Below are 25,868 nucleotides of genomic sequence, written 5' to 3'. Positions count from 1 at the left end.
CTATGCAGCTGATTTTTTCTTTTATAGAAACATAAAGTGAATCTTTAGACTGTATATACTTTCCCTATTAATTTGCTTTAAAACGTTCAAAGTTTTTTTTTTTTTTTTTAAGGTTTTATTTGTCAGAAAGAGGGTACAAGCAGGGGGAGGGGCAGAGGGAGAAGGAGAAGCAGGCTCCTGCTGAGCAGGGAGCCCGATGCGGGACTTGATCCCAGGACCCTGGGATCACAACCCGAGCCTAAGGCAGCCGCTTAACCGACTGAGCCACCCAGGCGTCCCAAAAAGTTCAAAGATTTTGTATCTATTTCATTTAATAATCCGTTGGGAACAAAACTGTAATTGCATTATCATCTACTTATTAGGAGTTTGTGATCTCATGATACATAGGAAAAGGCACCTGAAAATCTTAATATTTAAAAGGACCCCAGAATGGATTATTTTATTGACCAAGGAATTCTCCATAATGTAAATCGTCTTATAATTGGAATATTTTCTGTGTGTACACGTTTGTGAGTTTCACTGAAGTCAGGCATGTCTATCTTCTCTCCTTCCGAACAGGCTTCTATATCTGCAACTGGATTATTTGATGGGGTTCATGTTTTCTCTTTTCCTATATGAGGGGACTCTAGCATGACTAAATGTTTTTTCCTAAAATATGGACTATAGGGATAGAAGTTGGGCGTCATAACTAGTGCTGTGCTTCCTCCCCTTGCAGAGATCAAGTGCGGCCACCCTCCGCAGGTGCGGCATGCACTGCTGGTGGGGAATCACAGCTCCAGCCCCGGCAGTGTGGCTCACTATGTCTGTCAGGAGGGCTTTGAGAGCCCTGGAGGAAAGATCACTTCTGTTTGCACGGAGAAAGGCACTTGGAGAGAAAGTACTTTGACATGCACAGGTAAGGACTCTGTTCGGTGGGGCTTTTTTTTTTTCCTGGAAGCAAACAGCCAGCAGGAGCCTGGGACCTCCAGCCGACCCGTCGCTCCCTGTGCACTGTGCCTGGCTCTGCCATTTACCTGAGGGGGCACCTGGCTTTAGGTGTGTCAGCTGAACCCCAGAGATTTAGAGGGTGGATTGGGAAAATAAGTTGCGTAGAAAATCTCGTGCATCCGTCTTTTGCAACTCACCTTAAATCACAGTGATTCCTGTCTCCTCTGCTTGGCTGGCTGAGAAGTGTTTCTCCAGGAATCATTTTTCTCAGGGGGGCATACTGAAAAGTCCTAACTTAGCCCACGTTGGCAGCTTTTCAGAAAAAAGGTGGTGTAATGGGTAAAGAGGTTTTTAATGTTTATTTAAAAATTTTTTTTTTTTTTTTTAAAGATCCTACCTATTTGACAGAGAGAGACACAGCGAGAGAGGGAACACAAGCAGGGGGAGTGGGAGAGGGAGAAGCAGGCTTCCCACTGAGCAGGGAGCCCGATGTGGGGCTCGATCCCAGGACCCTGGGATCATGACCCGAGCTGAAGGCAGACGCTTAACGACTAAGCCACCCAGACGCCCCTATTTAAAAATTTTTAATTGTGGTCAAACACACGCAGCATAAAATTTACCACCTTAACCATTTTTAAGTATTAAGTATATTCACACTGTTGTGCAACCCATCTCCAGACCCTTTTCATGTTGCAAAACTGAAACTCAGTACCCATTAAACAGTAACACCCCACTTCCTGGTCCCCACAGCACCACCATTTTACTTTCTGTTTCTGTGGATTTGACTAATTTAGATACCTCATATAAGTCTCTTTGAGACCCTGCTTTCAGTTCTTTTGGGGATATACTCCGAAATGGAATTACTGGTGAAAAGGTCTTCTGAGACAACAGTTCAAAGTCTAGCAGTGTCATATATGGGCTGTGTGTCATCAGGAAAGGCATTATTTGCTCAGATCCTCAGTTTCTTCATCTGTAAAAGGGGGAAAGTAAAGTCTGCTTTTCCTATTTCTAAGAGTTATTGAGAGGGAATCAAATGAGATCATCTGTGGGGAACATTTTGAAAAGTTTAAAGCACTGTGTACACGTTAGGTCTTCTACTGAAATTATTGTATGCGCTTCCGCATTCTTTAGTTCACAGCACTGCCTCCAAGTGACAAGGTGGGAGAAGGCAGTGACTCTATTTGTGATGGTTGGACAGGGGGTGTGACAAATGGTTGTTACAGTGTTGAATGGCTCTGGGAATGTGTTTCTTTCTTCCTTTTTTTTTTTTTTTAAGGATTTTATTTATTTATTTGACAGAGGGAGACACGGCGAGAGAGGGAACACAAGCAGGGGGAGTGGGAGAGGGAGAAGCAGGCTTCCCGTCGAGCAGAGAGCCCGATGCGGGGCTCGATCCCAGGACCCTGGGATCATGACCTGAGCCGAAGGCAGATGCTTAACGACTGAGCCACCCAGGCGCCCCTGGGAATGATGTGTTTATAGATGTTGGCTCTAACGACAGATCTATGAAGAGTGAAATCTCAAGGGAGCTTTGGTCTGGGTCTCCGGTTTGACTTGCCGCTGAATTGTTGTAGCATGTCTTGGGTTTTGCTGGTCAGAGTTTTCCATAGGGAAGTCTAGCCAGAGCAAGCAAAACATGGGGACTGCTGGTGATTATTTGTCCATAAAGCAATGGTTCCTAACCATTTGGGGCATAGGAATTTGGTGAAATCTATCAAATTGATTTAATAGATATCTATTTAGCATACGCTAGGGGTGAGGTACTTTGCTAGACACTACCTTCTTGGAAGTCATTGGACAACAGGGTAAACCAACTTTCCTCCAAAGAAATGCACGTACACACGTACATACAAGGTTTTACAAATTCGGGATGTTCACGGACTTCCGTGGACTAGACGAAGACTTCGGCGCTCCTGCTGGAGCCATCCGTGTCGTGCGGTTCCCACGTCGGGTCATCTCCGCCATAAATGGAAGAGGATGGAGGCTAGAGACTGCAAGCCTAGAAAACGAAGAAGGGTAGACTTGGATGGGAGCCCAGAGATCTGGTTCAGCCTGTTCTTAGACAGTTCTCGTTGACTCACCCTACCTGCACGGAGAAGCAAGGGCAGTCCTGTAACTAACAGCAAGGACTCCAGAGTCCCAGTCTCATTAGGGAAATTGAGAAGTGCTAATGCCATATTGGACCATCCCCCCGTCCCCCCCCCCCCCGTTAGTGTATCTCTAATAGCACTTTAAGAATTATTTGGAGGCAGTGAGGCGTCTGTCTCACGGGATGCCGAATTAAACATTTGGGGCAATGTTCCTGGCCCTGAGATACCTGTGGAGTCCCTTGATGAGACAGCTGGGCATAGCTTCTGGACCCTCAGCCATTTGCCTCATTGCTCAGGCTGTTTTGCTTCCGTTCAGAATTCAGTGGGGGTACAGGGATTAGTCCCTACAGGAAAAACCAGTGGATCCGCATGGGGCACAGTAAGCTATTAATTAGCTGATGCTTGTAGAGCACTTTGAAGAACAAACATGTTATGTAACTGCTAATTATAATTACCGTCCTCAGCCTGCCACCTTTCACACAGTCTGGCTCCAGCTGCAGCTGTTTCCTTGGGTTTATGCAAGCTTTGATTTAAGGAGAGAAAAGGCATTTTTCCCTGAGAGCTGCGATCTTTCTGGGAGGAGGCCTCTGTGCCCTCAATCAAGATTGGCAGCTAAATTAAATTTCCGCAGATAAAGGGGGTGATTTACATGCTGATTAATTCACGGTGCAGCGCGCACGATCTTGGTGGGTAGGTAGGGGAGAGGCTTCTGGAAATGTAGTGAGAGATGCTGATTACCGTGGCTCTTGCCCAGCTGAACCCCCTTCTGCCTTCTTTTCCCTGTTTTCCACTCATTTCTGCACACCTCTCCTGGCCCAACTCCCTCCGTGTATTGCCTTCTTCGATGTCCACGTCTGGATTTCCCTCCCACCGTCTGCTTTTCTGCCTAACCTCTGAATGCCTTCTACCTCTGCTCGCTGTTTCCATTCTGTTTACCCCCTCTCTTTATACTTCACTGTTTAGTTCCAAATTGGGTGGAATAATTTATCTTCACTTTACCTGGATTGTTTTTAGTTGAACTTATTTTCAGAGGCCCTGTTTCTTTGGATTAGCAGCATGGATCTGTGTATGTTTTTAATGGGGTGTGAACGCTGGCAAGGTGGTGGGACTTCTTTTTTTTTTTTTTCCTTTTTTTCTTTAAGGCCAGTTTGGACTGGAACCTCCAGACAGCTGAGAATTAGGCAACCATTTTAAAATGTGTCTGGAAAAACCCCAGGTGGAAGCTTGATGTTTAGTGGGTTGGTTTACCTCAAGATCAAAGAGGCTGATTCATTCTTGATAAGACTGTCGCTGGCTTTCCTTCTGCTCTGGCCATTTGGCTTTTCATGTTTAGAATCTGAGTTAATAATTATAAGGTTGACGCTCACTCTTGCCACGCTCTTAGAAGGGTAACATTGCTATTGAAACACAGACTGTTTATGGGCTGGGATCTGTTCTGAGCCCCCTAACCCGATTCAGGCCCCGAGTCCAAATGCCTCCAGGCGTCCTCTTAGCCTCTGCCCCTCGGTTTTGTTGCTGATCTTCCTTTTCAGCCTAGTGAGTGCTCACTTGCAGCAATAACACAGTTCAGATGGAAAACAAAGGTCAGCTGGAATAAATGGACACATCGATATAAATAGCCCCATGGCTGGGATGTGTTTGAATATGTGTATAATGTTTGGACTGTCAAGCACGATAGCTACTGTTGGCTGTGTGCCAACTTACATGCCCAGGGCTCTGCTAGGGGTCTGCATGCCTGGTTTCGCTTTGTCCTCAGAGAGACACTGTAAAGTAAGTATTGTTATTTTTCATTTCATAGGTGAGTAATCTGAGACTCATAGAAGTTAGGCAACTTTCACAGGGTCCTTCAGTAACTAGTAAATGGCAGAGACAGGACTTGAACTTTGGTCAGGATGCTTGGGAAGCCCACGATCTCGCTCTCTCCTACCAGTGTTTCCCAAGCTTGAGTCATTTGTATACCACCCTGATGATGTTTGCCATAACAAAAGTATTATTTTTTTAAATAAGTTTCTTTAAAAACCTTATATTTAAAATTTCAAATCATAATTTAAATTTATTGATCAAAGACACTTTGTGTAGTATATGTGATATTATGAGTTGGATGAACTACGTGTATTTTTTTCTAATATACACAAAAGTCAGTACAAGCAAACATATATAAATTTATTCATGTGCTGCAAAAAGTCATCCTTAGGTGTATAATGCATTTTAGGAAAGCACTCCTCTAAGTCTTGTTACTTCTACCTATTGTATGTGACTCTAAAGACTTAAAAACAGGAAAGGAAATATAGCAGAACTCTTACAGCCAAGCATGCACTTATTCAAATAGTCACTTTGATTTCAGTGATGCTGCCATTATCAAAATGTATCTGTTTTGTAATCTGTGTTTGGAAATTGCCTTTGGAAGTAGTTTGTGAGTCATATTAGAAGATCAGTCATTTAACTTTTGAAATCAGATACTGTTTGACTAGAAATGACACTGAGCTTGCCCATCTCCTTGGGTCACCTGAACTTACTCTCAATGATCTTTTACTGTTTCCAAAAATAGAGAAAAAGGATATAAAATTGGAAACCAAGAGAGTCTGCTGAATCAGTCCCTGTCCACAGTGGGACTCCTGAGAGTATGTCCACTGCCTCTGTCCCCTCCCTCCCTACTTCTCTTCCCAGCCAACAGTCAGGCACCCAGAGCCTTCAGTCCACTGTAGCTCTCTCACCAAGGTCCCTAGGGACCACCTGTCAAATTCCTGTTCTAGTTTCAATCCTCAGTCCTCTTAACCTTTCCACAACATTGAGTATTGTTGATCACCTAATCATACCTTCGTCCATCCATTCAGTCAGTCAACCAAATAAATATAAAAAAAAAAAAATCTAAGGTACTCTCTTAGGTTCTGGGGATAGAGAGATAAACCTGGTCTTTGCTATCATAGAGCTTACATTCAGGAGAGACAGACGCTGAATAACCAATTACAAAATTATTTAGTTATAAATGTGGTAAGTACTACAGAGAAATGCTGGATGCTAGTAGAATACTAAAATATATACCTATATACATTTCTACACATGCATGCACCACATACAGAATCCAAAGGCAAGCAAAGGTATTCTATTACCCACTGAAGCTTTCCTTCCCCAGATCTAATGGAGAGTTCAATTGGATGGGGGGGGGGGGGGCTTTTTTTTTTTTTTTTTTAAATAAAATCCAGAGAGGCCTAAGTGTCCTCTAACTGGACGAGGCACAGGCCTGCTCTACCTACCTCTTCCTGAAGTCAAACTTCAGATCTCATCATGACACTTTGGGTGCTCTGGGGATCAAGAACCATGTGAGAGAAGAAAGAGGTGGAGGTTTTCCCTGGTGCTGTGACGACCTGCTCCAGGTCCTTCTTGGGTCAGAGGTGAGGACATTGTGGGGAATTGGTGGGAAGGAAGGGAGATAACTTTGGAGGAAGCAGACACTCCTTCACATCTTCTTTCCTTGGCCTCCAGGCATCCCACCTCCAGCCAGTCTCCTTCCTCTCTGCTACTCTGTGTCCTCTGGTTTCCCCTTGGGTTCCATGTCCGTTGGGCTGCTCTCCGTGTCCTCCCTGGATGTTACCTCACACTTGGCATCAGTGACCATCCGTACGTTGCTGACTTTCAAGATGATTTTTTTTCACCTGGACAGTCTGTAGAGAACTCCTATCTAGCATGTTCTAAACACAGTTCGTTAGTCTTTTTCTCCCAAACCCGGCGTGCTCCCGCCTCTGTTTCTCAGGAGAACAGTACAAGACAATCCATTCAGACTCTCGAGCTCAAAGGCTGGCAGTCAGCCTAGACTCCCAGCTGTTCCTTATCACTCACCTCCTATTGCTTCTCCTTCAGAGTTGTCTTCTGGCTTTAAAACCCGGCCCTGAGGCCACCTCTCCTCCTCTCTGCTGAATAACTGCCACAATGCCCCCAGCTCCTGGCCTTGGAGTCTGACGGTTCTTGTTTTGAATCCTGACTTGACTGCTTACAACCCGCATGACCTTTGGCGGGTTATGTAACTTCTCTAAGCCTCAGGTCTAGAAAATGGACACAATAATATTGAGCTCATGGCTTATTTTAAATTAAATTAATTTTTAATATTTTGCCCAGTTTTATTGAGAAATAATGACATACATCACTGCATAAGTTTAAGGCACACAGCGTGATGGTCTGACTTTCGTGTATTATGAAATTATTATCATGGAGTTATCTTGAAGATTAAATAAATGATACTTTTAAAGTTCTATACATACTATCAGGTCCATAGTAATAACTCAATAAATGTTTGCTGTTGCTTCTTACGACTGCTCTTCAAATGAGATCTGGTCTTTAAAGAACAGTGGGGCGCCTGGGTGGCTCAGTCGTTAAGCATCTGCCTTCGGCTCAGGTCATGATCCCAGGGTCCTGGGATCGAGCCCCGCATCGGGCTCCCTGCTCCGCGGGAAGCCTGCTTCTCCCTCTCCCACTCCCCCTGCTTGTGTTCCTTCTCTCGCTGTGTCTCTCGCTGTCAAATAAATAAATAAATAAATCTTTAAAAAAAAAAATAAAGATCTATCAGTGTTTGGCGCATTATAATCCCTGGGTAGAGAGTATCCTGTTCTTATGATCTCCAGTTCTACTCCAGTGTCTACTTCGCAAAACACCGGAGTTACCTTTCTAAAGAAAAAAAATGCCGTTGTGTTCCTGCCTTTAGCTACCCATTGCTCATAGGAGTAAGTCTGCACTTCGTATAGCGAGCGGGGTCGTTCCCTGTCTGATCCTGTCTTGCCTCCTTCTCAGCACCCTGAATATGCCACAGCCCTTTACGGTTCCAGGCGTTAGCCCCGCTGTCTGTTTGCTTAGGTGTCTTCCCCGCTCTTCAGCCATTCATCCGTCAAGGTCATGCCCTCCACAAAGCCGGCTTCCCCAGGCCCTCCAGTAAGAGTGGGTGGCTTCTTTCTCTAGACCCCGTGTACTCATGTGTAACTTTGTTCTAAGATTTATCGAGTTGTAATCTTCCTACTTATATGTTTGCTCCCTCCATTAGACAACATGTTCCTGGGGGAAGGGCTTTTGTTCTGATCATTGTCACAGCCCAGTGCCTGGCATGGGAGGATGCTTGGCATTTGGTAATCATTCAGTGAATGGTGCATAAAGAGCCCTGGAGTCAGTTCCAAAGAGAACTTCCAGAAATGTCTTCAGTTATCGGTACTATTAGAATTAGGGTATCTCTTTTAAAAGGGCAGCATTTATGTGGATGTTTAGTATCTGATGGGTTTATAAAGAGGTCTTTCCAGCTGATTTGTAGACACCTGGAGGGAAAAGCAACTGCATTTTGTTAAACTGCTCCTTGGGATGAGCTATCTGACATCCCTGTAATCAGATCTTGGTCCCATCTGTGCAAGAGAGCATGGCGCAGGCAGGAGGCAGATGGCAATTTTGAGATGTCATTTGCTGTTGTCATAGTGAATGAGCAAAATGGAAGGACAAGAAAGGAAACTTTCATGTCTCCTTTCTCATCTCTGCTTGTGGCAAAGTGAGAAGGAAATTTGCTTTACTGGCAGTCAGAGACCAGGTGAAGAATGGGCTGTTTCCTTTTCCTTCTGGACCAGGTGGTGTGTTAGTATCAGAGGGATGTGTGGGTGAGCAGAGGAGTCCAGGGCTCTAGGGCCTTTGAAGGGTGATTGGGAGGGAAGGGGCTAGAGTGTTTGGGGCTTGTTCAAGCTGATAAAAGACTGGCACCAATGTAATCTTCATGCTCCCCAAGTAGGTGAACAGAGGATCTTTGCATCTATTGGGGTACCCGTGTCCACAACTGGAGTATTTCTTTGATTTCATTTTATCTGTGCTCTGGGAGAAGTATTGATGTAGAGACCCGAGAATGCTTTAGATAGCCACAGGTGATCCTCTGGTGTCTTTCCAGGAATTTGTCTGTTTTCCTCTGTCTGCCTGTATTTATTCTCACTTACTGACAGCCTGACCTGGGCTTACCCAAGACCCGATAATGCTGCTGATGGATGATTTAATAAAGATGTAAAATCTTGTATGGCAAAGAGATCATCAGTAGACCAGGGCCTATCTAAAGGTAGCACTGGTTCCGGGTACAGGGGAAATGAGTCAGTCCTACAGGTGCCCGATGTGCAGGCTCTCTTTCCCACGTTGGAGGCCGAGAAGGGAGAGAGGGGGCTGAGTTGAGAGGAGGCATCTTCTGAGATGGAGAATTAACTTTCTCACCCTTCTTGGTGGGAGTCTTACCTTGGGTTTCCCAGAAAGCAGAGCCTGAGGCTCAGGGCTTACATTTATTACACAATGGGGAATGATATCCCGGGAAGCAGGGGTGAGGGGTACAGTGAGTAAAGCAGGCGAGGAAAGAGAGCCAATACAGTCCATTGGAAATTGTGACCTCAGAACCAAGGTTTCCCATATTGCCAAATTTATTATATGAAATACACACAGAATATTTAAAAGAAGCAGGACAACTTGAAGAAATCAGTGGCTTTCTGATAAATCAGAATTAAATAGCTTCAGTTAGAGAAGCCCCAGAAATATCCAGGGACGTTATGGAGAATTTATTTAGTTTACTCCAAGCTGCTCCTGAGGAATGGTCCCATGTAGGGATGTGTGTCATTTCCCTCTTGGGAACAGCAGTGACCTGGAAATAAGAGTGTTCTGTCAGCCAGGTGGTACAAAGCCGGAAACACATCTTTCCTGGGCAGCTGCAGGGGAGATTCAGGGCGCAGCTCTGGGCTCTCTATCCCGCAGGAATGGAACGCCGGTGGCATCCAGTGGCCTGCCAGGCCAATCACAGGTTGGAGTTCTCAGCCATTCTCAAGCGGGTGTCTATCTTTTCTTTTCCTCCAAGTCAGGTAATAGGCCAGGCTCATTCTTGATGAAGAGAAATGGGGTGATTGGCCTGGGGCAGCTTGAATTGCCTGATTTGCTTTCTGAATCAGAGCATGAATGGTGATTAGTGGAGATATGAGCTGCACAGAGAAACTGAGTCATGCCAGAGCCCATTGATGCATTTTGTGAGTAGACTCTCTCTTTTTCTATTTTAGAAATAATTACAGAAATTAGTGATGTATCAGTGTTTAATAACACCTGTGTGAGGTGGCAGATAAATCCAGGAAGGATCATCTCCAAGATTGTTTACGTGGTAAGTGAAATGATCCACTTTTTCCTGCTAGGAACATGACTTGGAGAGACTTCCTTTCATGAGGGCTTCTCCATCTCATTGTCTGATTGTTCTTCTAAAAAGTGATCAGATTCTTTTTTTAAGATACCTGGTTTATTTTATTTTACATTCTGTGTTTAATGTATGTGTCATTCGGCAGGGGGTATGTGTGGGGATATATTGTTTATATTTGGCATCATCATGATCGCCTGTTCCCCAGCACTTGTATCTCACTCCCCCAGAGGAGGCCTGGAAACATCTGCTGCCTCGGGGACAGGTTGTGACTGCCTCCACGGACGGCTGGTCCTTTGTGTGCAGCTTAGGCCTCCCTAGAGGGACTCCTCATTTTATGTCACTTCTTAGGGTTTATTGGTTACTGGGCTGATCAGACTTCAGCATCAGATACCTGATAGCAGAGGCTGACCTTGTTCGTCTCCTCTGCGTGCACAGTGTGGTGTCAAAGGAATAGTAGGAGAATGGGATTCCGCTCCACCAAGTCTCTCGGTTGTTTTCACCAGAGTCACAGCGGGTTCTTTTTTCTTTTCCCCTCCCAAAGATATACATGAAAGGACAACGGTTGCACCCTGTGGGATCAGTTCACGAGGAGACAGTCAACGTGACCACAGACAGCAGGACCCCAGAAGTGTGCCTAGATCTGTACCAAGGCACCAACTACACCGTGAGCGTTTCCACCGCCCCCCCCGCGCGCTCCGTGCCGGCCATCATTGGGTTCCAGACGGCTGGTAGGTGGAGGTGAAGTCTCATTGCCTCCCAGAAAATGCTAAGCACAGGATGTGGGGGACTGTCCTTCAGAGTCAGCTGGGCACGAGAGCTCATAGTTGCTTTCTGAGGTTTGTCGTGAGGAGGATGCAGTTCTAGGAGGTCTTGTAGGAGAGATTCCTGTCCTATTGATGCCAGGCCGAATGAGCACTGATGGATTGTTTCTTAGCTGGGTCCTTGGTTGAAATGGAAGGTAATAAGGCATTTGAAAGAGGAGAACATTAGGTGATGAGGCAGTCAATTCTCAATTATCCAAGGCACTAGAGGGTAGCAATGTGACTTACCGTTGGTAGGAAACACAATAGTCCTTTCTTACTCTTGGCTGTGGGAGAGGAGGAGCTGGGGAGGGTGACCCAGTGGCTTTACATCTAGGATGGAAACTGACCCCAGGACTGGTTGGGGGTGCGAATCAAGTTGATAGTGAGCGAGTGGATAGGGAGAAGCAGCCCTAGGATGCAGGAAGGGAGATAAGAGAAGTGAACAGGAAGGAGTTTCATTTTTATTTTTATTTTTTTAAGATTTTATTTATTTATTTGAGAGAGAATGAGATAGAGAGAGAGCATGAGAGGGGGGAGGGCCAGAGGGAGAAGCAGACTCCCCGCTGAGCAGGGAGCCCGATGCGGGACTCGATCCCGGGACTCCAGGATCATGACCTGAGCCGAAGGCAGCTGCTCAACCAACTGAGCCACCCAGGCGCCCCAGGAAGGAGTTTCAAAAAGTGGTAATAAACCTCATTGTACATATGTATCTCATGGATTTTTATAATGTTGTGACAATTATAATAATTTTTTTCACAATTCTCGTTATGGGGTGTCAGGACTAATTAAATACCTTGTAAGCAAATCTCGAGAAGCCATTGGTGTCATTTATCATTTTTGGTGAGTTGAGGTAGTTCTCAACTAGCTGTCTGATGTCCCACTTAAAAGGTGCCCCGGCCTCCAGGTATTGCTGTCACCAGGAACTGGGAAGTGACATGGATTTGGCAGAAATAATGAAATAGTCTGCCAATCTTAACAACAGAAAGCCAACTACAAAATTATACAAATTTGATCCCCAGGGCACTTGTATATAAGTAAAACAATATATAATATGTAGGGAAAGGTGTTGTAGAATGAATGTGATATGAATATGATAACTAGAAAGTCTTGTTCAAAATTAATGATAAACTGCTATGGATTTATCAGGAATACATGGTCTTCTTTTTTTTCTTATAAGTTTTTAATTTCAACTCCTTAACAGTTAACATATAGTGTTATATGAGTTTCAGGTATACAATATAGTGATTCAACCATTTTCTACATGACTCAGAGCTCATCATGATAAGTGGACTCTTTAATCCTCATCACCTGTTTAACCCACTCCCACCCACTCCCTTCTGGTGACCATCAGTTTGTTCTCTGTAGTTAAGAGTCTGTTTCTTGGTTTGTCTCCCTCTCTGTCTTTTTTTCCCTTTGCTCATTTGTTTTGTTTCTTAAATTCCACATATGAACGAAATCCTATGGTATTTGTCTTTCTCTGATTGACTTATTTCACTTAGCATAATACTCTGTAGCTCCATCCATGTCATGGCAAATGGCAAGATTTCATTCTTTTTTATGGCCGAATAATATTCCTCTGTGTGTGTGTGTGTGTGTGTGTGTGTGTGTGTGTGTGTTTGCACGTGCACGCGGGTGCGCACACCACATCTTCTTTATCCATTCATCAATCGATGGACACTTAGTCTGCTTCCATAGTTTGGCTATTGTAAATAATGCTATAAACATAGGGGTGCATGTATCCCTTTGAATGAGCGTTCTTGCATTCTTTGAGTAAATACCCAGTAGTACGATTACTGGATCATGGGGTAGTTCCATTTTTAATTTTTTTTTTTTTTTTTGAGTGGCTTAAATAACAGACATTTATTTTCTCACAGTTCTGGAGCCTAGAAGTATACAATCAAGGTGCTGGTAAATTCTGTTTCTGATGAAAGCCTCTTCCTGATTTGCAGATGCCTGCCTTCTCACTGTGTAATCCCATGGCTTTTCCTATGGAGGATCCAGCTTAGGTTATGTGGGAGGTGCTAATTAACAGGTCCTCAGTAGTTGGAAAGTCCTAGTTAAGTTCTTCAGTGATTCTTATTATCTTAAAGATGAATCCTATTTGTTGATATGTAATGGTCTTGAGATTCTGGAATCATTTTATGAAGATATTTTCATTCTGTGAGTACCTGAGCTTCTTTATAACATAGATATTTAGGGAAGATCAGAATGAGTCCTGAGCACACTTCCCTCAAGGTGATGGTCTGCGTACTCTCCATTTTTAATTTTTTGAGGAACCTCCATACTGTTTTCCACAGTGGCTGCACCAGCGTGCATTCCCACCAACAGTGTGCATGAGAGTTCCCTTTTCTCCACATCCTCACTAACACTTGTTGTTTCTTGTGTTGTTGATTTTAGCCATTCTGACAGGTGTGAGGTGATATGTCATTGTGGTTTTGATTTGCATTTCCTGATGATAAGTGATGTTGAACATCTTTCAATGTGTCTGTTGGCCATCTGTATGTTTTCTTTGGAGAAATATCTGTTTATGTCTTTTGGTCATTTTTTAATTGGGTTATTTGTTTTTTGGGTGTTGAGTTGTATCAGTTCTTTTTATATTTTGGATACTAATGCTTTATCAGATACATTATTTGCAAGTATCTTCTCCCATTCTGTAGGTTACCTTTTAGCTTTGTTGATTGTTTTCTTTGCTCTGCAGAAGCTTTTCATTTTGATGTAGTCCCAATAGTTTCTTTTTGCTTTTGTTTCCCTTGCTTCAGGAAACATCTAGAGAAATGTTGCTATGGCCGATGTCAGAGAAATTACTGTCTGTGCTCTCTTCTAGGATTTTTATGGTTTCAGGTCTCACATTTAGGTCTCTAATCCATTTTGAGTTTATTTTTGTGTATGATGAAAGAAAGTGGTCCAGTTTCATTCTTTTGCATGTTGCTGTCCAGTTTTCCCAACACCATTTGTTGAAGAGACTGTCTTTTTCCCATTGCATATTGTTTCCTGCTTTGCCAAAGATAAATTGACCATATAATTGTGGGTTTATTTCTGGGTTTTTTCTTCTGTTCCATTGATCTATGTGTCTGTTTTTGTGCTAGTACCGTTTTGATCACTACAGCTTTGTAATAAAACTTGAAGTCTGGAATTGTGATGCCTCCAGTTTTCCTTTTCTTTTTCAATTGCTTTGGCTCCTCACAGTCTTTTGTGGGCCCATACAAATTTTAGGATTGTTTGTTGTAGTTCTCTGAAAAATGCTGTTGGTATTTTGATAGGGGTTACATTAAATCTGTAGATTGCTTTGGGTAGTATGGACATTTTAACTATTTGTTCTTCCAATCCATGAGCATGGAATGTCTTTTCATTTCTTTGTGTTGTCTTCAGTTTCTTTCATCAGTGTTTTATAGTTTTCAGAGTACAAGTCTTTCACCTCTGTGGTAAGTTTATTCCTAGGTATTTTATTGTTTTTAATGCAGTTGTAAATGGAATTGTTTTCTTAATTTCTCTTTCTGTTGCTTTTATTAGTGTATAGAAATGCAACAGATTTCTGTATGTTGATTTTGTATCCTGTGACTTTACCAAATTCATTTATCAGTTTTAGTTGCTTTTTGGTGAAGTCTTTAGGATTTCCTTTTTTTTTTTTTTAGTATTTTATTTATTTATTTGACAGAGAGAGACACAGCCAGAGAGGGAACACAAGCAGGGGGAGTGGGAGAGGAAGAAGCAGGCTCCCCACAGAGTAGGGAGCCTGATGTGGGGCTCGATCCCAGGACCCCGGGACCATGACCTGAGTGGAAGGCAGACACTTAACGACTGAGCCACCCAGGCGCCCCCTAGGATTTTCTATATATAGTGTCATGTCATCTGCAAATAGTAAAAGTTTGCTTCTTCCTTACCAATTTGGATGCCTTTTATTTCTTTTTGTTGTCTGATTGCTGTGGCTAGGACTTCCAGTACTATGTTGAATAAAAGTGGTGAGAGTTGACATCCATGTGTTATTCTTGAGCTTAGGAGAAAAGGTCTCAGTTTTCCCCCATCAGGTATGATGTTAGCTGTGGGTTTTCCAGATAAGACCTTTATTATGTTGAGGTATGTTCCCTCTAGACTTTTGTTGAGGGTTTTTATCATGAATGGATGTTGTATCTGTCAAATGCTTTTTCTGTATCTATTGAAATGATCATATGGTTCTTATCCTATCTTGTATCATATTGATTGATTTGTGAAAATTGAACCATGCTTGCATTCCTGGGAATAAATCCCACTTGATCGTGGTGAATGATTATTTTAATGTATTGTTGGATTTAATTTGCTAGTATTTTGTTGAGGATTTTTGCATTTATAGTCATCAGAGATATTGGCCTGTAGTTCTCTTTATTTTGTGGCGTCTTTATCTTGCTTTGGTATCAGAATGATACCGGCCTCATAGAATGAATTTGGAAGTTTTCCTTCCTCTTCTATTTTTTTGAGTAGTTTGAGAGAATAGATATCAATTCTTTAAATGTTTGGTAGAATTTGCCTTTGAAGCCATCTGGTCCTGGACTTTTGTTTGTTGGGAGTTTTTTATTACTGATTAAATTTCTTGGCTGGTTATTGGTCTCGTCAGATTTTCTATTTCTTCCTATTTCAGTTTTGGTAGATTATATGTTTCTAGGAATTTATCCATTTCTTCTAGGTTGTCCAATTTATTGGTGTAGAGTTTTTCATAATATTCTCTTCTAACCGTTTGTATTTCTGTGGTGTTGGTTGTTATTTGGTTGGTTGTTATTTTTCGTCTCTCATTTGTGATGTGTTGTTTCTCCTCTCTCTTTTTCTTTTCCTGAGTCTGACTAGAAGTTTGTCAATTTTATTGATCTTTTCAAAGAACCAGTTCCTGGTTTCATTAATCTGTCCTATTGTTTTTTGGTTTCTATATAATTTATTTCTACTCTAATCTTTATTATTTCCTTCCTTTCGCTGGGTTTAGGTTTTGTTTCTTCCCTTTTTTTGCTCCTTTAGGTGTAAGGTTAGGTTTTTATGTGAGATTTATTTGCTTCTTGAGGTATGTCTGTACTGCCCTAAACTTCCCTCTTAGAATCATTTTTGTTGGGGTGCCCGGGTGTCTTAGTTTGTTAAGCATCTGCCTTTGACTTAGGTTATGATATCAGGGTCCTGGGATCAAGCCCCGCATCAGGCTCTCTGCTCAAGGGGGAGTCTGCTTCTCCCTCTCACTTTCCCTCTGTGCTCTCTCTCTCTCAAATAAATAAAATCTTAAAAAAAAATCATTTTTGCTGCACCCCAAAGATTTTGGATTGTTGTGTTTTCATTTTCATTTATTTTCATGTAATTCTTTATTTCTTCTTTGATTTCTTGGTTGAACTGTTCATTGTTTAGTAGCATGTTATTTAACCTCCATTGTATTTATGGTCTTTCCAGATTTTTTCTTGTGATTGACTTCTAGTGTCAAAGTGTTGTGGTCAGAAAAGATGCATAGCATGACTTTGATCTTTTTGAATTTGTTGAGACTTGTTTCATGGCCTAATATGTGGTCTGTTCTGGAGAATGTTCTGTGTGCAAAGAATGTGTACTCTGTTGTTTTAGGATGGAATGTTCTGAATATATCTGTTAAATCCATCTGTTCCAGTGTGTCATTCAAAGCCACTATTTCTTTGTTGATTTTCTGCATAGATGATCTGTCCATTGATGTAAGGGGGATGATAAAGTCCCCTACTATTATTGTGTTACTGTTGGTTAGTTCCTTTATGTTTGTTATTAATTGCTTTCTGTATTGGGTGATCCCATGTTGGGTACATAAATATTTATAATTGTTTTGTTGGACTGTCCGTTTTATTATTATATCGTGTCCTTCTTTGTCTCTTATTACAGTCTTTGTTTTAAAGTCTGTTTTGTCCCGGGGCACCTGGGTGGCTCAGTCAGTTGAGCATCTGACTCTTAAGTTCAGCTCAGGTCATGATCTCGGGGTTGTGGGAAAGAGCCCTGCGTTGGAATCTGTGCTCAGTGGGGAGTCTGCTTGGGATTCTCTCCCTCTGCCTTTCCCCCTGCTCATGTGCTCTTTTACCTTCTCTCTCTCTCTCTCTCGCTTGCTCTAAAATAAATAAATCTTAAAAAATGGTCTATGCTGTCACGTATAAGTATTGCTACTTCAGCTTTCTTTTGACATCCATTTGCATGATAGATGTTTCTCTATCCCCTCACTTTCTATAGGTCTGAAATGGGTCTCTTGTAGGCAGCATATAGCTAGGTCTTGTTTTTTAATCCATTCTGACACCCTCTCTTTTGTTTGGAGCTTAGTCCATTTACATTCAAAGTAATTATTGAGAGATATGTATTTATTGTCATTTTGTTACTTGTTTGTAGTTCATTTTGTAGTTTTTCTGGGGAATATGTCTTTTTAAAAGACTGTAAACTCATGTGTCATTATTCAGTCAGAATGACAGCTTGTTGTTCAGTGTCAGCTGTTTTTACTAATATCCAGTTACCTCTGCAAGGTTATCTCTCCCCCCCCACACCCCCAGGAAAAGGATGGTGGTCTTTGGGGTTAGACAGACCTGGTTTTGCATCTTAACTCTGTGTTGAAGAGTTAGGTGACCATGGCTGAGTTGTTAAATGTCTCCAGAGCTCTTTCCTCTCTCTGAAATTTTAAGTGGAATTGGATTAAATTTGGAAGTTAATTTAGTGAGAACTGGGGTTTATGTGGAGCCAATCCAACTGGGAACAAAGCACATTTCTACATTAACTCAGTATGTACTTAAGTTTTATCTCTTCTGTTTATATATGCACTGGTGTAAAGATTGGCCATTCTCTTCCTCTAGAGCCTGTACATTTGGCAATCTGATATCATTTAAGCTTTACACTAGTTCTCTTAAAATGAATTGGGAAGTTTTCCATAGTTTTTTATGCTCTGGAAAAGTTTGTATCACTTTGGAATTATTGCCTTCCTTTTAAAGTTGGATACAATTACTCGTAGGATCATTAAGTTTCACCCCTTTTGGGAGATAATTCTTTGATAACTTTGTTAATTTCTTCTGTGATTTTCTTTTGATCTGTTTGTTTCCTACATTTTCTTCAGTTTTTTTTAAGATTTTTTATTTATTTATTTGACAGAGAGAGACACAGCGAGAGAGGGAACACAAGCCCGGGGAGAGGTAGAGGGAGAGGGAGAAGCAGGCTTCCCGCCGAGCAGGGAGCGTGATGCGGGGCTCGATCCCAGGACCCTGGGATCATGACCTGAGCCGAAGGCAGACGCTTAACGACTGAGCCACCCAGGCACCACCTCTTCAGTCAATTTTTTTTTTTTTAAGATTTTATTTATTTTTTAACAGAGAGAGACAGCGAGAGAGGGAACACAAGAAGGGAGAGTGGGAGAGGGAGAAGCAGGCTTCCTGCCGAGCAGGGGGCCCGATGTGGGACTCGATCCCAGGACCCTGGGATCATGACCTGAGCCGAAGGCAGACACTTAATGACTGAGCCACCCAGGTACCCTTGGTTGGGATTTTAAATATATCGGCAGAATGTCATATGGAATATTTGTTGACAACTGCTCTGGGGTTACAGGTTATGTAACCCCAGGTTATTCTGATTCCTAAGTTTGGTTTTCTCTCTCTTAAAAAATTGATTAGCTTAGCTTGAGTTTTCTGTTTTATTACTGTTTCTTTCCCCAAAGAATAAACTCTTGGGTTTTTAAGTGTTTTTTTTCTATCTCATTAATTTCTCCCCTTAGTTTTATTACTTTTTTCTCCTCGATTCTCTTAAGTTGGTTATATTGTTCTATTACTAAATTCTTGAGTTGAATGCATAATTCAACTCATTTCCATTCTTTTCCATTTGATAATAAAAGTTTTTAATGTTTTTGGACTTGAGCATTGGCAGAATTCCTTAGGCATTGATATGTACTCTCTTTATCCCTACTTTCAAGGCATGATATAATTGACCTTCTGATTTTGTCTTTGATTGAAGAATTATTTATGAGTGTGTTAATATATGTTCTCTTTATGTTTACTTTCAAAGCATTACATAATTTCTATTTGATTTCCCCATTGATTGAAGGATTAATTACAAGTAAATTATACAAATGGTAGGTTTTCTTTTTTTTTTAACATTTAACTTTGTTGTTAATTTCTAGTTTTATTACATTTTGGTATTTTTGAGGGGATTTATTGTCATTTTCTTGGGGCTTATTATTTGGGAAAGTTTTGCAATAATAAGGTAGTACGTTTGCTTGTGAGTAGAGTAAGAGCTAGTCTTCAGTCAACTCTATTAATAAAGGTATTCCAGACTTCTGTTTTTTGTTGTTGGTGGTGGTTTGTAGATACCTGGATTGCCATTTTTCTCAGTTTCTCTCAGAAATTCTAATTGTTTGGATTCACACATTTTGAGTTAACAATATTTATGTTCATGACTGATGTCTTACTGTAGATTCTTTCATTAGTAACAACTGGCTCACTTTATCCTGTTTAAAAATTTTTTGCCTTGAATTATAGTTTGATAGCAATATTGGTTCTCTTGATTTCTTTGTACATCTATTTGCATAATATGCCTTTGCGCACTTTTGTTCTTTTTTAAATTAAAAAAATTTTAATTTCAGTGTAGTTAACGTACAGTGTTATATCAGTTTCAGGTGTACAATATAGTGATTCAGCAGTTCCATATATTACTCAGTGCTCATCACGGTTAGTGTGCTCTTAATGCCCTTCACCTGTTTCCCCCATCTCCCCCACGCCTAAACACTTTTGCTCTTAAAATCTCTCTCAGTAACATTGCTGGGTTATACTCCAGGAGGCAGCATGGACGGAACCGTTTTGAGAAAAGTTTTGTTTTTAAGTAGATTAGAAATTTACATTTAGTGTTCTTTATGATTTTCCTTTCTTCTGTCATCTTGTTTTTTTTCTAATGTTGCTTTGCTGTGTCCATTGTTTTCTACCTTTTTGCTCCACAGATTTTCTTCTTCAGTGGTTCAGTATTTTTATTTTATTTTACATTATTTTTTAATTTTTTATTTGATATTACACATTATTTTTATTTTTATTTTATATTTTTATAAATATATTTATTTTTATTTTTATTTTATATTACACATTAAAAAACAAACAAAATCCTATTTGAATGTGTATTTCTGATTACCGGTGTTCAGACTGAAATAATGTTAACATCTTCCTGAATAAGATAAGGAAGTTAGCATTCTCTGCTTCTTTTTTTTTCCTTCCCCTCTTGCTTCCTTTATGTTATTGGCTTAATACAGCATTTTATTGCCAGCTTCTTATTTTTAATTATTTTTTAACTTGTAAATTGCGTCTTTAAAGAATTCATCTTTATATTGATTTAGAGCAATATTTATAACACTTATTTAAACAGGTATATGTTTTAACAGTTTCAGTGCTTACTACCAGTCCTTTCATACCAAAGTTTCTCTATTTTTATCTATATTTTTATTTCACTGCACAGAGATTTCTATCTTCTTACCAAGGAATGGGATACTTTCTGAGCCCATGATTATGTGAGAATGTCTTTTCGCTGTCTTCATGACTAAATAAGAGCTCAAGTGAAGATTAATTCCTTGGTCCATAACTTCTTTTGGTAGAATTCTAGAGGCATTTCACATTGATTTTGGGAATTTAAAGTTTTGAAAGAGAATTTGAAGAGGGTGTGATTTTTTAGAAAAAAATCCTATCGTAGATAATCTGATTTTTAAGCCTTGATGTCACAGAGGCTTTCTTTATGTGTGAAATTCAAGACTATTTACTCATGCACATGGGAAGTGTTTATTGACCACTTGTGTGTTTGACATTATTTTAGGCATTGGGAATGAGACAGAAAAATCCCTTCCCTCATGAAAACTAATCAGGCGTGATATAAATGTTACTGTTTTTCACTAAGTTTTCCTAGTACTCTGAAGGTTTTTGGATCTTCAGATTTTGGACCATTTGATGTAGTTTGAAGTGGTGGGGTTTGGAGCCAATGGTGGTTTAATTAATGCATGGGGACAGGACCTGTGGGCAGAAAGTGCTGCATTGGGGTTGTGACGGGTGACTGATTATATACTTTCAAGTTGGGAGGGGGTTAGGGACAGCACAAGCCTCCAAGGTGTTTTGGAAACAAGGTTTCCAGGATCCTGAGGGGACTAGTTATTGTTAGGAGAAGGTCATTTATTACTATCTAGTAAACCCTTAGTCATGAGACCCTTCAGATGTGTATCAGTGGGCCATATGCTTGGAGGACGATTGCTCACAGGTATCGTGGTGGGGTAGAGATAAAGGAAGTTTCCAAAGGAATGTATATGTTCAAGTAGACTCACAGGATGGGGTGGGGGTCGGTTGGGCTAAGATTGCCTTTTGCCCCTAGCAAAGTGTCAACATTCAGGCAGCTGAGCTCCCAGAGGAAGGTCACTGCACCTATTTCAAGGACTTGTTAGTGGTCTCTAGGCAGTAAGGAAACTTGATTCTTTCTTTTGCCTTTGTTTCCCACATCACATTTACACATTCGAAATAATTTCTTTCATGAAATCTCTGATTATTGCTTTTTTTTTTCATTTGGTATTTTGGCTCATCAAATGCTCCTATATGGAGTTCCTTGTTTGTCTGCACTGGTCTTCACTCTCTCCCTTTTTATATCCTTGCCTTTTACCTCTGTCTTCCGTGAGAGCACAGCAGGTTTATTCTGTACAGACATTTATGCATATGTGCATCGACCTTTCTGGCCTTCACTATTTCTTTTTTTCTTTTTTTTTTTAAGATTTTATTTATTTGACAGAGAGAGACACAGTGAGAGAGGGAACCCAAGCAGGGGAAGTGGGAGAGGGAGAAGCAGACTTCCCGCAGAGCAGGGAGCCCGATGCGGGGCTCGATCCCAGGATCCTGGGATCATGACCTGAGCCGAAGGCAGACACTTAACGACTGAGCCACCCAGGCGTCCCCGGCCTTCACTATTTCTAATGCATGTTATATTTTGTTGTTGGACTTGCATTTCCTTGTCTCATCTAGTTCCTTTTTTTTTTTTTTTTTTTAAAGCTCTACGCCCAGTGTGGGGCTTGAACTCATTACCCCAGGATCAAGAATCACATGCTCTACTGACTGAACCAGCCAGGCGCCCCTCATCTAGTTCCCTTTTTATTTCTGCCTCTCTCAACCAGTTTCCTCTCATGCATTCTCTTATTAACTCATCCTTTATCTGTTTTAATCCATCTTTAAAATTTTTTACAAAAATTTTACAAAAAAGATGTTGCCTAATTTTACTATTACTTTGCTCAATATTGTTTTTTTCAAAAGAATATTCATTCTTTGCCTCTTAAGCACATCTTCTTTGTAGAATCATTTCTTAGATTTCATAGAATCATTTTCATGTTGTTGTTTTTTTGCTTCTAGATTACTCATTGTTAGAAGATAAAAGTTTTATCTAGGTTTGATATTTCTCTTGTAATAAAATGGATGACATTCTCTTTGATCTTACTTTTTATTGGATAATATTAATGTGCTTATCTCAGATCTCATCTTGAAGGATTTATTGCTGATTGGATAATCCAGAGTCCTTCTATCCTGTCCTTCCGGGAGCAGCTAGCTGTGAGAAAGCCAATGCCCTGACCTTTATTTCTGAGCCCTTTTTTTTTTTTTTTTAAAGTAGGTTCCACACCCAGCATGGAGCCCAACACAGAGCTTGAACTCATGACCCTGAGATCAAGACCTGAGTTGAGATCAAGAGTCAGACACTTAACTGACTGACCCACCCAGGCGCCCCTATTTCTGAGCACTTTTGCTATCTTTTTTTTTTTTTTTTTTAAGATTTACTTATTTGAGAGAGAGTGAGAGAGAAGGGGGCAGGGGCAGAGGGAGAGAATCTTCAAGCAGACTCACCACTGAGCACAGAACCTGTGGGGGTGGGGGGAGGGGTAAAGGTTGGGGGGTGAGGGTGGTGGTGCTGGATCTCACCACCCATGAGATCATGACCCGAGCTGAAACCAAGAGTCCCACGCTTAACCGACCGAGCGACCTAGGCACCCCTCAGCACTTGGCTGTCTTGATTTGTGAAACTGTTGCTCTCAGTCAGCATTGTGTTGTCGGACTTCATTATGATGCTATGGTCTACAGAGGCAGGAGAGAACCAAGTCCCTCCTGCCCACCCAGGCTCTCTGTCAGGTGGAACCTCCAGGTCTCTAGACCTCCCCATAGAAGTCCTTCCATGTTACTGATCTCCAGTATGCTAAGGAGGGACTATTATTATTATTACTACTAGTAGTAGTCATAGTAGTATATATGGTTTTTACCCTGGCTGCCTGTCAAAATACAGGAACGACCAGGCTAAATTGTTCCAGATGGAGCATCCATCACTTATTTGTCCTGTTGCGCTCCTTGCTTCTAGGCCCCACCTCTGTGGGCCCCCGTCCTTCCCCAGTTCCTTCCTTGAAGACATTGAGACCAGGCTTCTTTGCTTGGGGGCACATTGTACATTGTAGCTCTCAGCATCTTTTCTTTTGTCTGGTCTCCTCCACACGGTGCTAAGCGGAAACGTCTTCATGTTGATGGTTTGTGTATGTCAACCAACCCTTCCTTCCAACCCAGATGCAAATTGTGACCCCTTTTTCCTATTCTCCGCCACTTCTGTCAGGATTGGGGGTGGGAAGTGGGAACCAGATGCTTTTGTTCACGTCCCCATCTTCCGCCTGAGTTCAGACTCTCGTGGCTGTGAGTGAGCCAGTCGTACTGAGATGGGAGCTGTGCCGACAGTATTTCTGCTTTATGTTCTGTTTGTGAACAGACATTCTGCATGTGGTATTTCTTATATACATATATTTGGTGTGCCTCAAAATTATATGCAAACACGTAGCAATTTTCATTTCTGATGTCTTTACGAAATCTTTAAAAGCTGTGAGGATAAAGGGGAACGCATGTGATAGGTCCTCTAGTTCTCTCTCGTAACCGTATTTTTCTTTACATTTTCCAATTATTCCCCCAGCTAATTGCCTCGTGTTGCATGTGTGAGTGACATGTAATATGCTGTGGGCAGTTTTGATTTTGAATAGAATAATTTGTTGTTCTTCTTCCTTCTTAGGGAGCAGGCTCCCATGGGAGAAATGTAGTTTTCTAGGTAGTTATAAAAAGTTTCGTTTAAACTTTTTCTCATTTGTAGAAAATGTACTGGCTTGTTGGGAAAGTTGCTCTTCCTTGAAAATTAGCTGTGGTATTCCTGGACACTCTGGGAGTTTTTTACTCATTAGTAACAAACCTCTTCTTTCTTCATGACTACATGAAGAAAATAGACCATGGAAGGAATAAATCAGACTGCAGGAGGAGTGAAATGGTCTTTTTTGTTGAAATAAGTCTCCTCTCTGATTATTTTACTGCCTTCGTCCTTACCTGAGTAGCTCTTGAAATACTGTCTGCTGTGAAGCAAACATCTTGCCTGGCCATCTCCTCTCTGTTCATCTTCTAGGTTGGAAACACCACCCACTCTGAGAGTTCTGATCCATGGTCTCTGACTTTCATTCACCTTTTCCTTATGCTCAGACTTTTTAGATGTTGACATGCTTACCTTCAGGACATTTAATGTATGGACTATCCAAGTGATAAGATGAACTTTCTAAAAATATCACAGCTTTATTAGTTTATAGTGATTTTTTTTTAAAGATTTAATTTATTTATCTGACAGAGAGAGAGAGAGACAGTGTGAGAGGGAACACAAGCAGGGGAGTGGGAGAGGGAGAAGCAGGCTTCCTGCGGAGCAGGGAGCCTGGGATCATGACCTGAGCCAAAGGCAGACGCTTAACAACTGAGCCACCCAGGTGCTCCAGTTTATGGTGATTTTTATTTTTAAGATTTTATTTATTTATTTGACAGAGAGATAGCAAGAGCAGGAACGCAAGCAGGGAGAGTGGGAGAGGGAGAAACAGGCTTCCCGCAGAGCAGGGAGCCCGATGCGGGGCTCGATCCCAGGACCCTGGGATCCTGACCTGAGCCGAAGGCAGACGCTTAAGGACTGAGCTACCCAGGCGCCCCTTATGGTGATTTTTAAAAAAAGATTTTATTTATTTATTTGAGAGAGAGAGATAGTGAGAGAGAGCATGAGCAGGAGGGAGAGGGAAAAGCAGGCTCCCTCCCCCCTCCCCAAGCAGGGAGCCTGATGCGGGGCTCGATTCCAGGACCCCGGGATCATGACCTGAGCTGTAGGCAGATGCTTAACTGACTGAGCCACCCAGGTGCCCCTAGTTTATGGTGATTTTTAAATATGAATTATTTTATCTGATTCTCTCAGTAGCCTGTGATATAAGAAAAGCAAACCGGATTACCTGATTTCACAGAGAAGGACACTGAGGATTGGAGGGGTTAAGTGACTTAGCTGAGGTCATGCAGTTAGGTCGTAGAGCCAGGACTTGTAGGCAGATGGGATGCTCTTGCTGTTAAACACCCTGTTGGCTCTTGTAAGATGTCAGAGTTTCAATTGTACTTAGCCAAGATATGTTTTGCTAAGACGTGCAACCTTTCCGTATGTTTTATCTTTTAGAAGATGATCTCTTAGAAGATGATGGAATTTTCAATATTTCAGTATTCAGTGAAGCTTGTTTGAAACTGAACAGGCACCCTAGGAGACTCGGATCAGAACAAATGTACCAAGTAAGAAGATCTCTCATGTTATCTCTTAATGTATTACGTCACTTAAAAATTTGAGGGCTCTCCAAGTGAGGATCCAAAGTATTTAAAAACACTAATGGAATGAACTTCTGGACAGTTTGATTTTTGTCTCTAGAGTTGGATGTGAGATGGGTGCCAAGTGGGGGACTAAATTGGAGGAAGACACTCTAGTGGGTGACTTACTATCAGTTTCCCTGTCTGGTATTTCACATGTATGTATTATATTTTGTTTTAGTGCATTTTATAATTGCAGCTTATTCTGTCATCAAATTCACGCTGG

General features: G+C 41.5%; 1 protein-coding gene across 1 annotated transcript in view; it reads left to right on the top strand.

Annotated features, from left to right (window-relative positions):
• Positions 1-25,868, top strand: part of SUSD1 (sushi domain containing 1) — a 122,968-nt gene that overhangs the window by 36,876 nt on the left and 60,224 nt on the right. Inside the window, exons 6-9 of the mRNA XM_078061296.1 lie at positions 716-895; positions 10,058-10,155; positions 10,730-10,916; positions 25,461-25,570. Coding sequence (XP_077917422.1) covers positions 716-895; positions 10,058-10,155; positions 10,730-10,916; positions 25,461-25,570 — 575 coding nt within the window. The remainder of the gene's footprint in view (positions 1-715; positions 896-10,057; positions 10,156-10,729; positions 10,917-25,460; positions 25,571-25,868) is intronic.

This window comes from Halichoerus grypus, chromosome 14 (genome assembly GCF_964656455.1).
Source record: "Halichoerus grypus chromosome 14, mHalGry1.hap1.1, whole genome shotgun sequence".
NCBI lineage: Eukaryota > Metazoa > Chordata > Mammalia > Carnivora > Phocidae > Halichoerus > Halichoerus grypus.
Note: the sequence above shows the minus strand (reverse complement) of the source record. Positions and strands in the feature narration are given on the sequence as shown.